This window comes from Petaurus breviceps, unplaced genomic scaffold (assembly GCF_028583685.1).
Source record: "Petaurus breviceps papuanus isolate PSGF00001 unplaced genomic scaffold, PetGlider_PUasm1.0 90919, whole genome shotgun sequence".
NCBI classification, from domain to species: Eukaryota; Metazoa; Chordata; class Mammalia; order Diprotodontia; family Petauridae; genus Petaurus; species Petaurus breviceps.
In genome coordinates, this window is record NW_027187378.1 from 20,613,602 (window position 1) to 20,633,200 (window position 19,599).

Genomic DNA, 19,599 nt, shown 5'->3' on the forward strand with positions numbered 1-19,599 from the left:
TAGCCAAGGGACACACTGTGTAGTTCATGTTCCCTATGTTTTTCTATTTCTCAGGTATTCCGCAAGATAGTAAGCTATAACACCAATCAGATAAGCTTCTAACTAGATTTTAAGTTCCAAGAGGAACAGTAATCTCTTTGAGATCAGGGACCATAACTTCAATTTCCTTAGTATCTTTCCCATGGTACCAATAATAATGCGATCCAGACAATAGGTAGGGACTCACATACTTAACTGATTAATTTACCTGTGTAATAAGAAATAAAGAAATGAAGCTAAAAACTTGACAGTTTTTGAAGTGGCAGGTGCTCTGATCTACGTATGAAGTTGTAATCAGAATTTAAAATCTTTGACAGTGATGCTTAAATTTTTCCCCAGTTGTGATTAGGTAGTCAATATTTCAGTAGTTTTAAACAAAACAGGATACCAGTTCCACCCTCCCACCCCCATTATCCAAAATCACAAGCAAAAACGATTATGACAATAACACATACAAACATTTATAAGGATTTAAAAATGAGTCTCAGGGACAGCAGCCTTTTTAAGTACAAATCCTTTATAAGATACACCTAGGCTACAATGGAGGTACAGAGAAAAAAGACGCTGCAGTAAACAATTATAGCAAAAATATGCCATGTCTGTTGAGCTAGCTAGAAGAATCAAGTTTCAAAAACAAGCACAGAGATAATTAAGGAAAAAAGCAAAACCAATTGAATCCCAGACAGACTGAAAGAAATCAAAGTTTACAGATAACCTATAAGAGTGCCAAATTGAAAATTCAACTTTTTAAAAAAAAATTATGCTTTCCCTCCAACAATGAATCTCGTATTTTGCACTGAATAAAAGCTATAGACATAGCTAAATCCAGTCAAAATTCAAGAAGAAAGAAAAGTTTTCCAGATTTGACTTGAGATTGCCCCCATTTCTAATGGCTCCCAACCCTACTTACGTTTGGAAGCTTGGAATATGAGGAAAGCTGCCAAGAGTTTGTAAGATACTACATATATGTGCTTTAATAGCAACCAAGCCTGGAGCAGCTAGGTGGCACAGTGACAGACACTCAACACTTACTAGCTGTGTGACCTTGGGCAACTCACTTGACCCCAATTGCTCTGCATTCCCCCCTGCAAAAAAAATTAGTAACCAAGCCTATAGATCATTACTCTATACATCAGCTTGTAGGCAAGGACTCTTATCTTTGTTATTGAGAGCACTCAAAGTTTGCTGAATTGAATATGTTGGACATAATGGTGACATGTAAATTCCTTGAGGGGAAGAAGTATTTTTCTTATTACAGGAAATTCCTTAGGCTTGGGATCTTAAGATCCTTCCAGAGACTAATTCTTCCACCTAGGTCCCTTTGACTGAAGTTCAACAAATCCAGAGGCAAGGCTACAAGATAAAAAGTTTAATTAACCATCAGCTGATGGGTAGTTGGGTGACTAACAACTACAGAACAGATAAACACATGTATAGGGTTTTACACAGCTTTCCGGCAAAAGGAGTATCAGGTAAGGCTGCTCAGTCACTTTTCTTATTTTGGCTAAGTGGGACAGGTCATTAGGTGATGGGGCGAGTGGGGGAAGAATGTCAACTTGCAAGTAACCTTGAAAGAAGCCCAAGAAGACCTGATCTGTTCCAGTAGTTAATCGCCTCAGAATATCTTGGTGGGATCTGAGATGAGATGGAATCAGACTGAGATAGATGGAATCTATCTTTATTTACACAACCCTGCAGGCCTCTTTGACCTCTAAAACTATTATTTCTGAGAGATGGTCCCCAAAACTCACAGCACACAGGTTTTGTACATTTCCTCCATACTTATGTGTATTTGTATGCCTAGCCCTTAGTGCAGTGCCTGCTGGGGTACAGACTCTGGAAACCCCCTTGTATTTTCCTTGAATCTTCCCACTTGATTTAGCATTTGCCCAAGGCTATATAATTCCCCTCAACAGGCCTTTCATTATTGCTAAATCCAGTTTTTGGTTACTCCTAACCTAGTTGAGACCTTCATTGTTGATTATCTCCATTATCTCCAGCTACTTTCCACCGTTGGGCCTATCTAAACCCCATTCTCTTGGTCCCTTCAACAGTCTTTCTGTATATAAGACCCATTTTGTTTCCATTAAAGTGTTCAAATTCAATCTGGCCCGCTAATCAATACAAGTTCAGATTCCTTAAGAGTCTAGCCAATGTTGAGATTCCTTAAGAGTCTGGCCAGTATGGTGGTTCTTTAATAAACCTTGTTTGTCTTTGACTAAAAGAAGGCTTGGGTTGAATTCATTTGGGCAGGACCTACAGGTTACTATTTTGGGGTCCCGGCAACTCTAAATCTCAACATTTTCAGTATATACCAAGTGCTTAATAAATGCTTTTTTCATTCATTCATTAATTCTGTGAGTCTTAGGGGAACTTTTTTTTTTCCTGTACCAGGTTGTTCATTCTTCCTTCTCTAAGAAGACCAATGACATCATGGGGGTGATATTTTGACTTGAGTGTTAATTGGACCAGGAAATTTTAATTGGTGAATACCAAAAAAATCTCCCTGAGAGCTACAAATTGGATGGTCCTGGGTTTGAAGAGTTCTGACCTCTCTTCCTGCTGTTATTTTATAGCTGCAGGTGTAAAGCAAACCTGTTAAGAAAGAGATATGGGTTTCAAACAAGAAGAAAATAAATCAGTTAATAGGGGGAATTTTCTAACACTTGGGTTGGCAGCTAAAAAGAAATGAAATCACCCTCTAGACTGAGCTACAAGTTTAGCAGAGACACATCAGACTCTTTGTTTAGTAGAGTAGGCTAAATCTACACAGATTAAATCTGCAAAAGTGAAAGTAAAAGGTCAGGCCTGAAGTTCGGTGTTTGGATATCTCAAAGTATAATTAGCTTAATCATCCTATTCTCTCTTCTGCAAGACTTTTTGTAGAATTTAAGTGGGGAAGGAAGAAAGGAAAAACCCACATCAAAACTTAATAATAAGAAAGTTTATAACAAGAAAATATCAACAATAAGGAAAAAGTAATGATAATTTAAAACTGAGAGGACAAAATGGGCATGACTGACTGCTCAGGTCTCTGCTCTCCCCCTGTGGTTATAATCCTCCTATCTTGCAGATGAGTTTGAACTATTACATCAAAAGGATATTGAGCAAGTGTTCTTAATATGGGGTCTATTAACTTTAAAAAGTGATAACTATTTCAAAATAATTGGTTTTCACTGAAAAATACTATCCGTCCCTAGGAAAAGAACTGATAGTGTCTGAATACAGATTGATAAACACTTTTTTTTAGTTGTTGTTTTTTTTTTTTGGTCTATGCTTTCTTTCACAACATGGTTATTATGGATATGTTTTGCATGACTACACATGTAAAGGTTATATTGAATTGCTTGCCTTTTCACTGGGGGTGGGGTGGGGAAGGAAAGAGAGAATTTGGAACTCAAAAGTTTTTGTTTTGTTTTGTTTTGTTCCTTTGTTGGAGGAGGGGAAGGCAGGGCAATTGGGGTTAAGTGATTTTCCCAGGGTCACACAGCTAGTAAGTGCTAAGTGTCTGAGGCCAAATTTGAATTGAGGTCCTCCTGACTCCAGGGCCAGTGCTCTATTAACCATGCCACCTAGTCACCCTGGAACTCAAAAATTTTTTTTAAATGTTAAAAATTGTTTTTACATGTACCTGGAGGAAAATTAAATACTAAATAAATCCCAAAAAAACATTTTAAATTGGTTTTCCTTGTAATCCTCTGTATTACATTTTACACATTTAAACATTTTATCCTGAGAAGAGATCCATAGGTTTCACCAGATTTCCAAAAAAGTCCATCTCTCTCTCACACACACACACACACACTTTAGGAAAAGGGAAGAAGAGATGGAAAAAATGATAGTTTCCAAATGAGAAAGAAGTAAAGCAACAAAATGGAAAACATTTCTTCTGAAGATTTAGTGACAAATTTTCAACAACCCAGAACAGTAAGTATCCCTTTTAAAGGTATATGTGGTAAACCAAATTTGGAATGGGTTATGGATAAATCACATCAAGGGAAGGAAAAATTCATCTATGAGTCAATATCCAAAATGGAAAAAAAATAACAAAAAACTAGCCTAGTTTATGTCAAAATGGTAACTGAACCCAATTGAGGTACTGTTTTCAAGTCAAAGAAGAAATCAACCCCAATTTTTAGCAAAAATTTCTAGTCTAACTTATTCCTCTACCCCAGGTGTGGGGAACCTATTGGCCTCAAGGTCACATGAGGCCCTTTGGGTCCTCAAGTGCAGCCCTTTGACTGAATCCAAACTTGACAGAACAAATCTCTTTAATAAAAGGATTTGTTCTGTAAAAGTTGGACTCAATCAAAAAACCATACCCAAGGACCTAGAAGGCCTCAGGTTACCCACCTGTGCTCTACCCCATCACTTTTACCCCTATTTCTCCATCCCTGTACACACACACACACACACACACACACACACACACACACACACCCCTCTAGTTTAAAAAGTTGGGCTATTAGGCTATCCATTTAATACAATTTTCAAAAGACAAATACAAACATTTCGTAGAAAAAATACTTATGCATACATCTCCAAGGAGTATGGGATTATATTGCTGGAACAAGTCACCATGCAGAGATCAAAGTGGAGAACACCAAATACTTTTCTCATGCACACACTTCAGAATGATAGCAAGGGCTCACCTTTACCCTCTAGTATTTCCAAAAGGAAGCAGCAACAGCACCAAGGTTTTTTTGTTTGTTTGTTTTTAAATCAGAAGGGAAAAAATAATTAGCAGAATGTTGATACTTTATTAATAAAACCTTTGAAAGATGCACACCAAACTAAAGCAGTATCAGTTATTACAGTGGTCCCTGAGTTTATAATTTACTTATTCTTCCAATATCAAGTGTTCTTTCTCCCAGTACAACAAACAAATCATGTAAAATTATTTTATGGTATTCACTGATATATTTAACAACGATAACATCAATAGAAACATCCACAGGATGAGTTTATAGTTCATCTACGTCAAAGCCAGATGGGGACAGACAGATATGAATGTGAAGAGGAGTCAGAGGCAAGCAACTATCATTGAAAGTTAAAGGAGAAAAAAAAAACACAAAGGAAGAAATTATGCGCAAATAAAATGACTTCACTTAGAGGAAGTCAGGAAACTTAGTCCATAATCACACATCTGGAGTTAATTGTAGTTTAAGATGCTTAATTTTAACCACAGCTATGCCATCTTTAAGGTACTAGATCTGTTTCCAACAAGCTAGATGTAAATCAGATTTCAATAAATTGAATTATGTTTTAAATTTCCTAAAGGTACTTGACAATTAAAGAAACTTCATAGTGAATTTTTTGTAAAGAGAAAAAAAATATAATATTAGTAACCACTCCACTACATTTATTTAATGAGCAACCAGGTGGCACAGTGGACAGAGTGCTGGGCCTGGAGTCAGAAAGACTCAGACACTTATTAGACCCAAGACAAGTTGCTTAAACTTATTTGCCTCGGTTTCCTCATCTGCAAAATGAACTGGAGAAGGAAATGGCAAACTGCTCCAGGATCTTTGCCAAGAAAACCCCAAAGAGTCAAACACAACTAGAAACAGTTAAACAACACCACATTTACTTAAAACATATGGATTCTTATATACTGGATTTTCCTAAAGAGAGATATTGCTGTAATTATCTGTATAATACAACTAGGTTGAGGAAGGACGGAAGGAAAGGATAGCACTTAATTCAGTACATGGGACATAGTGGGAACTTAAAACATGCTTTACTGACTGACATTAGTTATTTAGCTGCAAGGTTACATGAAACTTAACTGAAATTAATATGATTTGCCATAATTCTGGCAATACTGCTCTCATTAGCTATTAAGTAATAGGTCTTTTTTTGTTGTTATTGCCTACTCTTATGGTGCTGAAATCAGATTAAAAAAAAAAGAAATGAGATGCCAATGTGACATTAACTTGCTAATATACCACTGATCTGGAGCTGTGAATTGGTCCAACCATTCAGGAAAGCAATTTAGAATTTATGCTTAAAAAAAAAAATGTGACTAAAATGTCCATGCTTTTTGACCCACGAATTTCACTGCAAGGCATGTAACTGAAAAAGGTCAAAAACAGAAAGGTCCCATCCATACCAAAAGAGTCAAAGAAGAATCTTTAATGGTATTAAAGAACTGGAAACAGAGTGGGTGTCCATTGACTAGGAAATGGATTAACAAAATGTAGCACACGAACATAATGGAATATTTTTGTACCATAAGAAATAATAAATATTAAGAATTGTGATTACAGACATATCATATCTGTGATGACTGACTATGATAGACTGGGCTCCTCTCAGCAATGCAAGGTTATAAGATAACTCCAAAGGACTCACGATGGAAAAAGCTATCCACATCCAGAGAAAGATTTATGGAGACTGAATGCAGATTGAAGCAAACTACTTGCTCTCTTTTTTTTTAAATTTTGTTTTGCTCCTTTCTTCTTGTTCATTCCATTGGTTATACTCCTTCTTTATAACTTGACTAATGTTTAATGTGAAAGTATTTGTAGAACCTATATCGGATTGCATGCTGCCATGGGGGGAGAGGGGAGGAGAGGAAGGGGGAGAAAATTTGGAACTCAAAAGTTTATGGAACTGAATGCTGTAAACTAAAAGTAAATTAATTAATTAAATAATTATATTTTTTAAAACAAAAAAAAAAGAATTGTGGGAAATTTCATGTGAACTGATAAAAAGTAAATTAAGCAGGGGCAAGAAAATAATATATACAATGAGTACAACAGTGTAAAAAAGAAAGAATAACTGATGTCCCAGGCTGTCCCCAAGGCAAGAAGATATGTCTCTCTCATTGCATTCCAATGGTACAGGACTATGGATGTGGAATATTGTACAAGCTGTTACGTATGGTTTATTGTTCTTGTTGAATTTTTTAAAAAATTAATCTTTGTCACAAGGAAAGGCTCACTGGCGAAGGAGAGGAAGACCATATTCAGAAATGAATGTGATGCAAAAATAAGATGAATCGGGGCCATTAGGTGGCATAGTGAGTAAAGCGCCGGCCCTGGAGTCAGGAGGATGAGTTCGGTTTGGTTCTGGCCTCACACACTTAACACCCACACAAAAAATCTAGCTGTGTGACCTTGGGCAAGTTACTTAACCCCAATTGCCCTCCAAAAAAAAAAAAGCTAAATAAATAAATAAAAATAAGATGAATCTATTTTTAAAATTAAAAATTAATAAAAAGGAAAAATAACAGAGGTAGAACAATTCAATGTCATAAATTCATAGCATTTTAAACTTAAAAGGGACTATAGAGGCCATCTTGTCTAAACCCTTTAATTTATAGATAACAGGTTCGGGTATCATAAGATTAATTAGATAAAATAGTGGGACTAGATCCCAGATCCCCCCAGCTCCTAATCTCAAACATTTTATACTCCACCATTCTGTCCCTCAGAAAAAGATCCTATCAGCCAGCCTCCTGTTTCGTCCCAGAGGATTTTGTCATTGTTATATTTGGTGTCAAATGGAAAGCAGGGGCATATACAGGGAATAGAATTTTGGACATAGAATCAGTGTAACCTGGTACAAACATACCATTTCCCAGACAATCCTCATTCAGTTAAATCTAACAAATCCTGGGGCATATAGCTGTTGATTGTCTTTACTTTTGCCCTTTGAAGTCTCTATTCCAAAGGTATTTCTATAAATCTTTAACCTTAACATGTGCACTGAAATATCTACCAGTCCTATTCTCCCTTTCTGAGAAGGAAGTATTAATCTTTCTATAGTTGTTTTGAGGGGATGAGTCTTGCATTTCATTAACTTTGTTTGAACTTTTGCTTGAACATCTTCTAGACCTTTTGGCATCCATTTTACCAAGCCAGAGAATACAGTAAGATTGTGATTGTATAGGTGTTAATTGTTATAGATGTATTCTTCCCATTAAGCTTTGACCTTGAGTACTATGTCAGGCAATCTCTTAACATATGCAGTCTCAGCTTTCTTCTCGGTAATCTTTTTTTTGGGGGGGGGCTTTGTTTTTAGAAAATTTTATATATTTTATTTGTTTTTAAATTACATGTAGAAATAATTTTTAACTTTTTTTTAAGTTTAAGGTTTTGGGGGGCTTTTTTGGAGGCAAGGCAATTGGGGGTGACTTGCCCAAGGTCAATCAGACAGTTAGTAAGTGTCAAGTGTCTGAAGCCAAATTTGAACTCAGGTCCTCCTGACTCCAGGGCCAGTGCTCTATTCACTGTGTCACCTAGCTTCCCCAATTCTTTTTTTTTTTAAGCAATTGGGGTTAAGTAATTTGCTCAAGGTTACACGGCCAGTTATTTCTGGGTGTGGTGCTAAATATCTGAGCCTGGATTAGATCCCCAGGTCATCCCAACACTGGGGCCGGTACTCTTACTCGCTGTGCTACCTGGCCGCCCCGCTTCCCCAATTCTTAACACTCTTTTTAAAAAATTTTGAGTTCCAAATTCTCTCCCTTGCCCCTCTCCTTGAGAAGGCAAACAATTTCATACAGATTACACATGTGCAGTCACATAAAACATATTTCCACCTTAGCCACACTGTGAAAGGAAAACATAGACAAAAAAAGAAAATTAAAGTCAAAAAAGTAGACTTAAGAACACTTTCTAAACTTTTTCTTTATTGTTTCCTTGATAACCTTTCAATAATATTAGTTAACATTTATATAGAACTTAAAGGTTTGCGAATTGCTTTTTAAATATTATCTCAAATTCTTAATTCAACCTTGAGAGGCATATACTATTATTACTCCCATTTTAGAGATGAGGAAACTGAGGCAGGCAGAGGCTAAGTAACTTACCTCACACTTATATAATTAGTAAATGTTTAAGTCTGAATTTTAACTCAGGTCTTCTTGATTCTGTTTACCTACCTGCAAAATCTGTAGCTCTTTCATTTAAAATAAATGGTTAACATAAACATAAATGGTTCTATAATTCTTTATATTTCAAACAAATTCTCTTTTTGATCCAACTTCTGCTTTCATTATATTGAACATTCAACTCTATAGAGTAAACAATCAGAAATTTTCTGTATCTTTTTTCTCGAAGGGTCCTCACTTTCTAATTTTTTTTGCTTCTCAAACATTTTTTTTAATAGGTATAGAATTGTTGTTTCTTTGACTGGTTTTTCTTCCTTGTATCAACTTGACCCTTTAAATTTTACTTTTAGTTGTGGATCAAAGATCTTAAAAATTTCTGAATATCCTTGTATTTTTCTAGAGTTCTTTTCCATAAGTTTCTTTTTAATTATTTTAAATTTGTGTGTATGGTGTTCAAATTTACTACTGTGTGGTGGTAGTGGTGTTTTTCAGTTGTGTCCAACTCTTCGTGATCCCATTTAGAGTTTTCTTGGCAGAGATACTATAGTGGTTGCCATTTTCTTCTTCAGCTCATTTTACAGATGAGGAAACTGAGGCAGGGTTGAGTGACTTTCCCAGGGTCACACAACTAGAAAGTGTCTAAGGCCACATTTGCACCCAGGTCTTTCTGACTTCAGAACTAGCTCTCTGCCTATTGCACCACATTGCTGTCCACTACTTTGTATACTAGCTACATACTGATTTAATCTTCCAAAGTCCTTCTCTAGATATTCAAAAGTTTCTCAAGCTACTGGTATAGCTTTACCTCTCCTTTTTTTTTTTTTTTTTTTAGGGCTAAGGAGCTTAAGTGACTCGTGCAGGTTCACACAGCTAATAAGTATCTGAGGCCTGATTGAAACCCAGGTGCTCTTAACTTCAAGGCTTGTGCATCCACTGTGCCACCTAGCTGCCCTTACCTTTCCTCTTAAGCTCCTTAAGCCTGCAACGACCACAGATATATTTTTTAGTTATATTAATAGCTCTAATATTGCCTGCAGGTCCTGAAATGTTTTTATATTGCAGGAGAATGCATGTGTTCATACTAGAACTGATATCAGCTTTTTTGAATTACTTTATTTTGATAAAACTGGTCTGTCAGTTTAATTCATTCCGTGGAACTCAAAAAGGGCTTTTCAAAATTCTATTCTAAGTCTGTCCATATTCTTGTCAAAATCACTTGAGACATGAGCATTATTTTTGCCATCTGTTTCATTACATGTTGGCACTTCTGGAGTTTGCATTAAATGGAGTCCTTTATTAAGTATAGATTTCCAAATCCTTCAGGATTTGGGGCTTTTCCCTCTCAGATTAAAGTAACACCTTAATTTCCATTCTTATTTCATCTAATCTGGGTTTAGGCATGATGTCATTTCTTATCCATGCCCTGCATGGATCCAGGTAACTTAGAGTTAAGGACATCATTGAAAAAAAGCCTATAACTTGCCTATAACTGCTACTATGTGTCCACTTTTGTTTTGATTTAGTACTGGTGCATAATAACAGCAGTCTTCTCTTCCTTCCTTTGGCTGATGTTTCAAGGTTGTTTCTAGGCTTTTACAGCCACTACAGCAGTCTCAGGGTACACACAGTTCCTAATGTTCACCCCATTCCCCTCATGACATGGACAATAGTTTGGGCTCAGGAGAAAGAGCTAGTTTTAAAATTATTATTACTATAACAGTGATCTTTATAGTTTAAGAATTTTGTTGTTCTTGAATTGTTTTATAGTCATGTCCGACTCTTCATGACCCCATTTGGGGTTTTCTTGGCAAAGATACTATAGTGATTTGCCATTTCCTTCTCCAGCTCATTCTGCAGATGAGGAAACTGAGGCAAACAGTGTCTGAGGCCAGATTTGAACTCAGGAAAGGAGTCTTCCTACTCCAGGCCGGACACTATTGACTGTGCTACCTAGTGGCCCTATTAAGAATTTTACCCTCATGCTGATTGCAGAGCTCAAATGTCACCTTCTGCAGGGGTCTTACTCCCCCATTTCCATCTCCCTCCCTCTGCTTAGAGCCTTCTCCTCTACAATAATCTTTCATCTACTCTGAATATATCTTATATGTACTTAATTATTTACATGTTATCTCCCCATGAGAGTCTAGGTTTCCTATTGTCTTTGTTTCCACGGCACATTAACACAGTACCTGGAACATAGTAAACATTTCAATGTTTGCTGATTGATGGATTGAGCAAAACCCTCATTAACACAGTACCTGGAACATAGTAAACATTTCAATGTTTGCTGATTGATGGATTGAGCAAAAACCCTATTCACCTGAATGAGTTTAATATACTGACAGTCATCTCAGGATGTATAAAAAGAACAATCCACTGTTCCAAAAAACAAAGTCTAATGCATGGCTGACTACTCTTTCTCCAAAATACACTTGATTTCAGAACTTGAAAGACTTAATAGAATGTAAATTGTCAGGGACAAAAGCCTAGGAGAAGGCCTTGCTTTACATACTTTTTTTTTAACTTTATTTTTCTTGCTGGGGTTTTTTTGTCTGTTTTCTTTCACAACGTGACTAATATGGAAACATGTTTTGCATGACGGCAAGTGTATAACGTATCAAATTGCTTGCCTTCTCAGTGAGGTGGAAGAAGAGAGAGATCATTTTGAACTCAAAATTTTGAAAATAAATATTAAAAATTGTTTTTATATGCAACTGGGAAAAAATGTTCTTCTAAAAAGAGACTTTTGCTTTCTCCGTCATTCAATTAATGTTTTGCATATTTCCACATATCAATTTACCAATCAACAATAATGTTTATATATATATATTTTTTTTATTGCATGATGCCTCTAGCCTATCGTGGTTTGTCCTTTGTTCTGAAAGAGGACAGTGACATCAGGGAGATTATAACATGACTTGCCATTGACTTAGATTTGAGGGAGGGAGGGCTGTGCAAGATCACCAGCCTCACTTTCTCCTCCAGGGCCATCTGGGTCCAGTGGCCAGACATTCATCCAGATGACTAGAGCTGGCCCAGGATGCACTGGGAGACCCTGGCCCTTTTAAGGTAAGGTCTTTTCAAGTTATCACTTGGAATGAGACAATGCCCATTCAGTGTGTAGGCCTCTTTAAGAAGTGAGTCTAGGGATGGCTCCTTTAATTAAAAAAAAAAATCAAACTGGGAAGGGAACACCCTCAGGGTAGCAGGCCAAAAGAGAAACAGTTACTATTTACATTTTTACATATTTACTATTTACATACCTAGACTACAGAACACTCCACCAGTACCTTTCTTCTCTAATCCAGAGGGGAAAGTCTCTTTACCTTATTTAAATAAAGCATACAATAGGAGCAGAACAAATGCCAATAGACTAATAAAGAAGGTACTAATTTCTTTGGTCTACTGTTAAAGTCTATGCTAACAAGGATACATACATTCTTTTGTAATAATTTAAGCACCCTCTTTTTGTTGTAATAAGTACCTTTTGACCTACAGGTAGGACCGGCTCACTCAATCAATCTCTCTCTCTCTCTCTCAATCTCTCTCTCTATCTCTCTGTCTCCTCTCTCTCTGTTTCTGTATTTCCTCTCTCCCTCCCTCTCTCTCTGTCTCTCTCTCTCTGTCTCTGTCTCCTCTCTCTGTTTCTGTCTGTCTGTCTCTCCATCTTCTGTTGGCTTATTTGGGCAGTAGCAACTAAGGATCGTGAAAATTCTCCCAACTGCATGAATGTGTGTGTGTTCAAGTGTATTTGTATTTGTGTGTATGTATATCTATATACACGGGAGTGCTGTGAAGCTCAAATGAGCAAGTGGATATAAATAACTCTGCAAACCTTAAAATGCTATGTAGATGCCAGTTATTATTATATTTATTATTATTACCCTCTAGTCACCAGGCCTCCAGTCTTCACTGCCAAAGCTCAACTCAAGCAATGTGAATAAAGTAATCCTGGGGAAGCTGGTAAATGTGTAACAATTGAATTCACCAGGGAAAAAAAAGCATTTTACAAACACTTTCAAGTTGAACATGTATTATTAACAGTAAATCTAAATCAAGCCCTGAGCTGTAGCATTTGCTGATTTCTGAGGTACAATGCTCACTGAAAATTTAACAAGCTGTTCTTACATGCCACATTAGAGCTGGCTCCAGAATATTTTATACATACATACACACTATATACACAGTTCATGCATATCTACATGCAAAATGGTCTTAGGCCATCAAAAAAGGAAGGACCAAAGAAGACTTCATGGTGAAGTCTCATGAGCTGAGCCCTGAAGGAAAGCAGAAGTTTCTAGAGATGGATGTGAGAAGGGATTTATATCCAGACAAAAGTATGGAGATAGGAGATGAAATGTCATATGTGTGGAACAGCAAGTGGGCCAGTGGGACTGGGCCATAGACTGTGTGGAAGTGATGTGTAAGAAGACCAGGAAGGTAGAAAGAAGGCAGACTGTGAAGAGATTTAAATTTAAAAGAGATCTAAAGATTCCATGGGCAATGAGACTTAAGAGAGAGAAAAAAAGTAGGAGCAAGCTTTTAGTAAAAGACAGGATCAGGGATAAATGTGTTTTATTACTATCAAAGGATCTGTTGACTCAGGATCCCACAATTCCTAGTCCTGCTTGTTAATCAGTTTTGGGGCAGGTGTCACCCAGTCCCCAGATATTGGTCACACAGCCAAATCATCTCCTACCTGTGACCTCTGTACCTCTACCTGTAAATTGTCACGTTCTTGCTACTAGGGGAGGAACAAAGATGCAAGGGTCCACTCTTTTGCTGAGGTAGATCTAACTGAAATTGTCTTAAAGTTACCTATAAAAGCTGGCCCCATGTTGAAGCCATTGCTGACCTTCAAAGTTATCAGTCAGTCAAAATCTTGCTACCTTGACATATTTATAATAAACTCCTTTTAATTCTTTTGTCCTGAGGTTTGCCTGTTAATCAAATGTGAAAGTCCAAATGAAGCATTTTCCTTTCAACATTACTTTGGTATGAGAATGAAATTACTCACTGCATTTTCCTACATTGTTACACATTCCTCCTAAAATGAGAACTGACTATAGCTTTTAGGGTGCTAAGCCTCCTTCAATTATCACCTCATGAGAATTTCTGTAAAGTACTTTGCAAACCTTAAAGCATCATTTCAGTCACTTCCAGTTATGTTGTAACCCCTTTTATGGTTTTCTTGGCAAAGATACTGGAGTGGTTTGCCATTTTCTTTTCCAGCACATTTTACTGAGGAAACTGAGGGAAACAGACTTAAGTGACTTGCCCAGGGTCACACTGCTAGTAAGTGTCTGAGACTGGATTTAAACTCAGAAAAATGAGTCTTCTTGTCTCCAGGTCCAGCACTTTATCCACTGTGCCACCTAACTGCCCTTAAAACACCATATAAATGCTATTATTATTGCTTTCAATTATAGTGATGGGGATCATGAGAACAATAATACTATACCAAAGTGAAGAATAAAGAAAGACTTCTGATTCCAGCCCTAGGTCTAGTCCAGGGCATATTCAAGGAATCTTATTTCTGGTGCCCCTTGGCTGGGCATGGAAAAGACTTCAGGGGGAAACATATTCCTGACAATAGAAGCATCAATAACAACATTGTCCTAACTTGTAACCGAAGAGAGGGGAGCTTCCAGCACTTTTTCTATTCATCACTGGGGGTCAGATAAGTATGGTAGTACCCATACCCTGTCACTGGCAGCTGGTGGGATGCTGCCTCAGAGGAGACTTGCCCCCTACTTCCTAAGAGCACAGCAATATCACACAAAAGGGCCTTGAGGAACATGGAAGTTTAGGAGCTGCAGAAAGGATTAGGAGATACAGAAAGCTTTTTCCCAAGAGACAAAGATATTCTCTACCTACTCCAAACAAAAAAAATTAAGATAGAAATTACTTATCTCCTCCATTTCCACTAAGTTAAATAGAAAATTCATATGACTTCTTGGCAGCCAGAGAGAGAAAAATTTTTGCAAATTATTTTTGCAGAGGAGTTTCCCAGAGGTACCTACCCGGCACTTGAGTTCATATTCTTTTATAACTTCTGCAAACCGTTCTTCCTGACTAAAGAGCTCAGGGTTGTGTGGCTCCAGCTGCAAATCCAATAAATAAAATTCTTATTATCCTCAACCAGAAAATGCAAAAGAATAAGATATTCCTTTTCAACTGCAGCTCAAATAAAGAGGAAAAAAACACCCAGTCTCTCAGCCTGACTCACTTCTATGGCACTTTGTGATGGATCATCTGAACTTTAACTGAAACTCAAATAGAAATGGAGTTTCTATCACTAAACCATATGTAAAGATCCAGTAGAAAACCACAAATTAACACTATTTATATTTTATTGTATTATTATTTGTTTTTACAAATATTCCCCAATCCATTTTAATCTGGTTCTAGTCACACTTGGGAGTATTATGAAAGCATAGCAGCCTGTGTGTTTAATAATGGGGAGGTTTTTGTTCTAACCCATCACCAGGCTTCAACCCTCTATCCCATTTAGAACTCATTATTAGAGGAGCGGCTAGGTGGTGCAGTGAGTAAAGCTCCGGCCCTGGAGTCAGGAGGACCCGAGTTCTGTTCTGGCCTTAAACACTTAACACCCACACAAAAAACTTAGCCGTGTAACCTTGGGCAAGTTACTTAACCCCAACTGCCCTCCAAAAGGCAAAAAAAAAAAGAACTCATTATTAGAACTCTTGCAAATGAAGTCCTACATATGATCTGCCTTAACTTGGAGAAGTTATATGTTGTTCTACCAATATCCCAAGTGTACTTGTTTACAAACAAAACTACGGACACCTGGATAATAAAAGCTGCATGATCCTAAGATGGAAAGTAAGAGTCTCTAGCCCCATGACTTGTGGTACAGCTGGGCTAGGAATGGGAAAGTAACTTGTTTTAGTGGAACCACACCCTGCTCACCCACAAAAGATTCATTAACAGAAAGGTTTTTTGCTAGCAACAATTTAGTATAGGTTTGCCCTCCAACATTGATCCTGGATTCCCACCTCACTGACCCACCACTTGCAGTTAAAAGAACAGGTCACATCAACTTTCTCAAATTAGCTGGCCTTTCTCTCTGGAGTCAGGGATGAAAAGGCATGAGAGTACCAGAGGGATCTGATTTTCATTCCAATCATCTTACAGTAAACAATACTCCCCTGTACTCTGCAGCAAGTAGGGCCTCTAAAACCCACTTTCTAATTCTAACCCTTTCCCTCTGATAATTATTTTCTACTTATCCTGTATATATCTTGTCTGTTCATATTTGTTTGTTTGTTGTTCCCCCTCCCCACATTAAACTGTAAGCTCCTTGAGGGCAGGGACTGTCTTTTTGTACCTGACACACAGTAGATGTTCAATAAATGCTTTTTCTCCCCTTTGCTAACCATGCAGGGTACTTAGTACTTTGTTCTAAGTTCATTCAGTCCTTATTCATAAAATTAATAAGGTATCAAATGAATGACTAATTTTTTGTTTTACAGGTTTGGCATCCGCAGATGAGGTTCTCCCTGGCAAAGCCAATTTACAGGGCTGGCATAAGGTGACTGTCCCTGCTGCCCCTTCTCCCTTTCTCCCAGGCTCCAATAGTGACACCTGGGGAGTGGCATGAAGATGGTGACAACAGATGTGGCAGAGGTGATAGGGGCTGGGAAGAAAAGGGCATGGCACATGTGTCTAACAGCTTCTTCTCACTTCTAGGTTTCACTTTTGCAGATTCCAAAAACCTGTCATTGTATGAGGCTATACTATGAGTACACAGTGGCTGTTAATAAATGTTTGCTGAACATTTATCAAATTGGTTTGTCTCTCCAAATTTCTGAAATAAGATGTGTACATACTTTACTTGCCCAAAATAGTTCGTGAAAAACTTAAAGGTAGAGACCATATTTTACTGTTTTTGCTTACCTAGATACAATTTCTTTCACAAAGTAAGTTATTTAATTAACATTCTGCCAATAGAATTGAAGTGAATTTTGGAAAACTGCCTGGAGGAGTCTGATTATATAACAGGGATCCTTTCATCTTAGTTAAAGGTCCTGAGAAATAAAAAGAACCTTTGAACAGACAATGACTGCATTAGTCCTTCCTTCATTATGAAATTCTAGATAAGAAAGAGGACTGAGCTCAGTCCTGTGTCACTGACTTTTTTTCTAGGTGCCAAATATTTTAAAGCAAAAGCCTGAATTACCAAATGTATAGAGCACCTCTCACCCAAGTATAATCTCATGGCCCCTTTCTGACAGAAGCAAAGGATAGTTTTAGTAGAAGGGTTACCTTGTCTTTCAACACGAATTCAAGATCATTCTGTAGCTTTGATACCAGCTTTTCTGATGCTGTCAACTTTTCCACAACCTCTATGATTTCCTTCTGTAACCGACTATTTTCCTACAAGACCAAGAGTGAGAATTTAATGAAAGGATAATTCTGTTAAGAGATGTGTCTTTTTAGTCTATCTTCAATGAAAGTCTTAGAATATTCCATAGTATTAAAAGCAGGGAAAACAATACGAAAATGAGAGTGAAGGCAAAGGATTGTACAGATACTCAGTAATAAGCAAGCCCTGGTTAAGGGATGTGACCCCATTCCTCAATAGATAATGATAATTAAAGTTTATATAATACCTCAAAGTTTGCAAAATTCCATAATACGCTTTTTCATTCTAACCTTGCAGCATCCTTGCAAGACAAGTACTATTACTATAGATATTATCACCCATCCACTCTATTTTATAGATGAGTTCAGGAGCTCATGGGACCAGTTCTAGGTCTCTTAACTGTCAAGTCCAAATCTTCCATTTTACAGATGAAGAAACTGAAGCACAGAAAAGTAAAAACGATTTACTGTGCATGAGGTGAGATTTGAGCCCAGGTCTCCCTGGATTCAAATTTAGGGCCCTGTGCAACAGGGCCCATGTTGCTTCTCAATGTAAAATTTCAGTGGAATTCACTGTCACCCTCTCAAAAAGATACACTTTTTTTATTCACAAAGGCTCCAATAATAATTATTTTACATTACTCAGACATCTTCCACTGTTTCCTACTTCATTCCCATATATGGCAAAGTGGTGACTGTTCTTGCCAAGGCCAATACGTATCCTTCATCCCATTCCCTCTTTTCTTCTCCAGCAGACTGCCACCATTGTCACATTGTTCTCTCTCTCTCTCTCTCTTCCCCCCCCTTTCTACTCTTCCCCTCCATCTAGTTGCTCTTTCCTTGTTGACTACAAACATATATATAACTTTTCCCCTCCTCAAAAAAACCCTTACTTGATCTCACCATGTTTGCTACCTATAATCTGATATCTCTCCTCCCCTTTTTTGGTTTAACTCCTTGATAAAGGTGTCTAACCTAATAGACACCACCACTTTTTCTCCTCTTACTCTTTTCTTAATTTTCTGTAAATTTGTTTCTGACCTCATCATTCAATCGAAACTGCCTTCTCCAAAGTTACCAATGGTCTCTTAATTGCCAAATCTGATGTTCTTTTGTCAGTTTTAATCTTATTTCGCCCTTTGATAAGATTTTCTGTTTTTATGATTTATTCTTTGTACTAATTCTTTAGGATTAAGTTGTTTTAGTCTTCAATTAATTATTCATTCTTCTACATGGGCTGTTTAATATAATTTTTGTATCATTGTGGTCAGTAATGGATATATTCAGTATTTCTGTTTTTTCGCGTTTATTCTGAGGTATTTATGCCCCAATACCTATTATATTTTTCAGAAAGGTACCATGCACAGCTGAGAAATAAATAAAATCTTTTCTATTCTCATTCAGTGATTACCAGAGCTCTATCAACCCTAATTTTTATCAGATTCTATTCAAGTACCTAACTTCTTTCTGGTTTACATTTTTATTAGATTTGTCTAAGTTTGAAAGGGATACATTGAGGTCATCTACTATTAGAGTTTTACTGTACATTTTTCTCTGTACTTCTATGAACTTTTCCTTTATCTAAATGAATGGTATGCTATTCAATGGATATATATTAAGTATTGCTATTGATTCAATATCTATGATGCCTTTACACATAACATAATTTCCTTGATAGTCTTTTTATCTTGTCTATTTGTACTTTAGCCTTTTTTGAAATCATGATCACTACCTTTACTTTGAGTTCACCTGAAACACAACACTCTACTCCAACCCTTATTTAATCTTCATCATTATAATTTTATTTTACATAGTTATTAGTTGTTTCTATAGTTTGTTCTTTGATCCTCTTGTTTCTTTAAGATTTCATTGTTAAGTCTCCATTTGGGGTATCTTTTGTTTGGGGCATTCACTTCATTAATCCTATCTTTTTCTATTTTGTTACTGTACGTTTGTAAGGATATGACTGCTTTTTAATCCTTATCCATAGGAAAGCATGGGAGAGAAGAGGTATTAAACTACCTACCAAACTCAAGGTCTACAGAGCCCTTGTTCTCACCTCTTTGTTGCATGCCTGTGAAACCTGGAAAGTATATCAGCACCATGACAGAAAACTGAATTGCTTCCATTTGAATTATCTTAGGAGGATTCTGAAGATAACCTGACAGGATAAGGTACCAGCATTGAGGTCCTTTCTCAAGCTAAACTGCCAAGTACTCAAACTCTACTGCAGAAAGCACAACCCTGATTGGCTGGCCATGTCGTTGAAATGCTAAACGTACACTTACCTAAAAGACTATTTTATGGAGAATTCACACAAGGAAGGTGTT

The 19,599-nt window shown here is 37.0% G+C and overlaps 1 protein-coding gene across 4 annotated transcripts in view; it reads right to left on the reverse strand.

The window, feature by feature from the left end:
* Positions 1–19,599, reverse strand: part of NINL (ninein like) — a 188,856-nt gene that overhangs the window by 41,403 nt on the left and 127,854 nt on the right. For all 4 annotated transcript variants that reach the window (XM_069075549.1, XM_069075548.1, XM_069075550.1 and 1 more), the window contains 2 exons: positions 17,171–17,281; positions 14,902–14,982 (listed from right to left, as the gene is read on the reverse strand). In XM_069075549.1, coding sequence (XP_068931650.1) covers positions 14,902–14,982; positions 17,171–17,281 — 192 coding nt within the window. The remainder of the gene's footprint in view (positions 1–14,901; positions 14,983–17,170; positions 17,282–19,599) is intronic.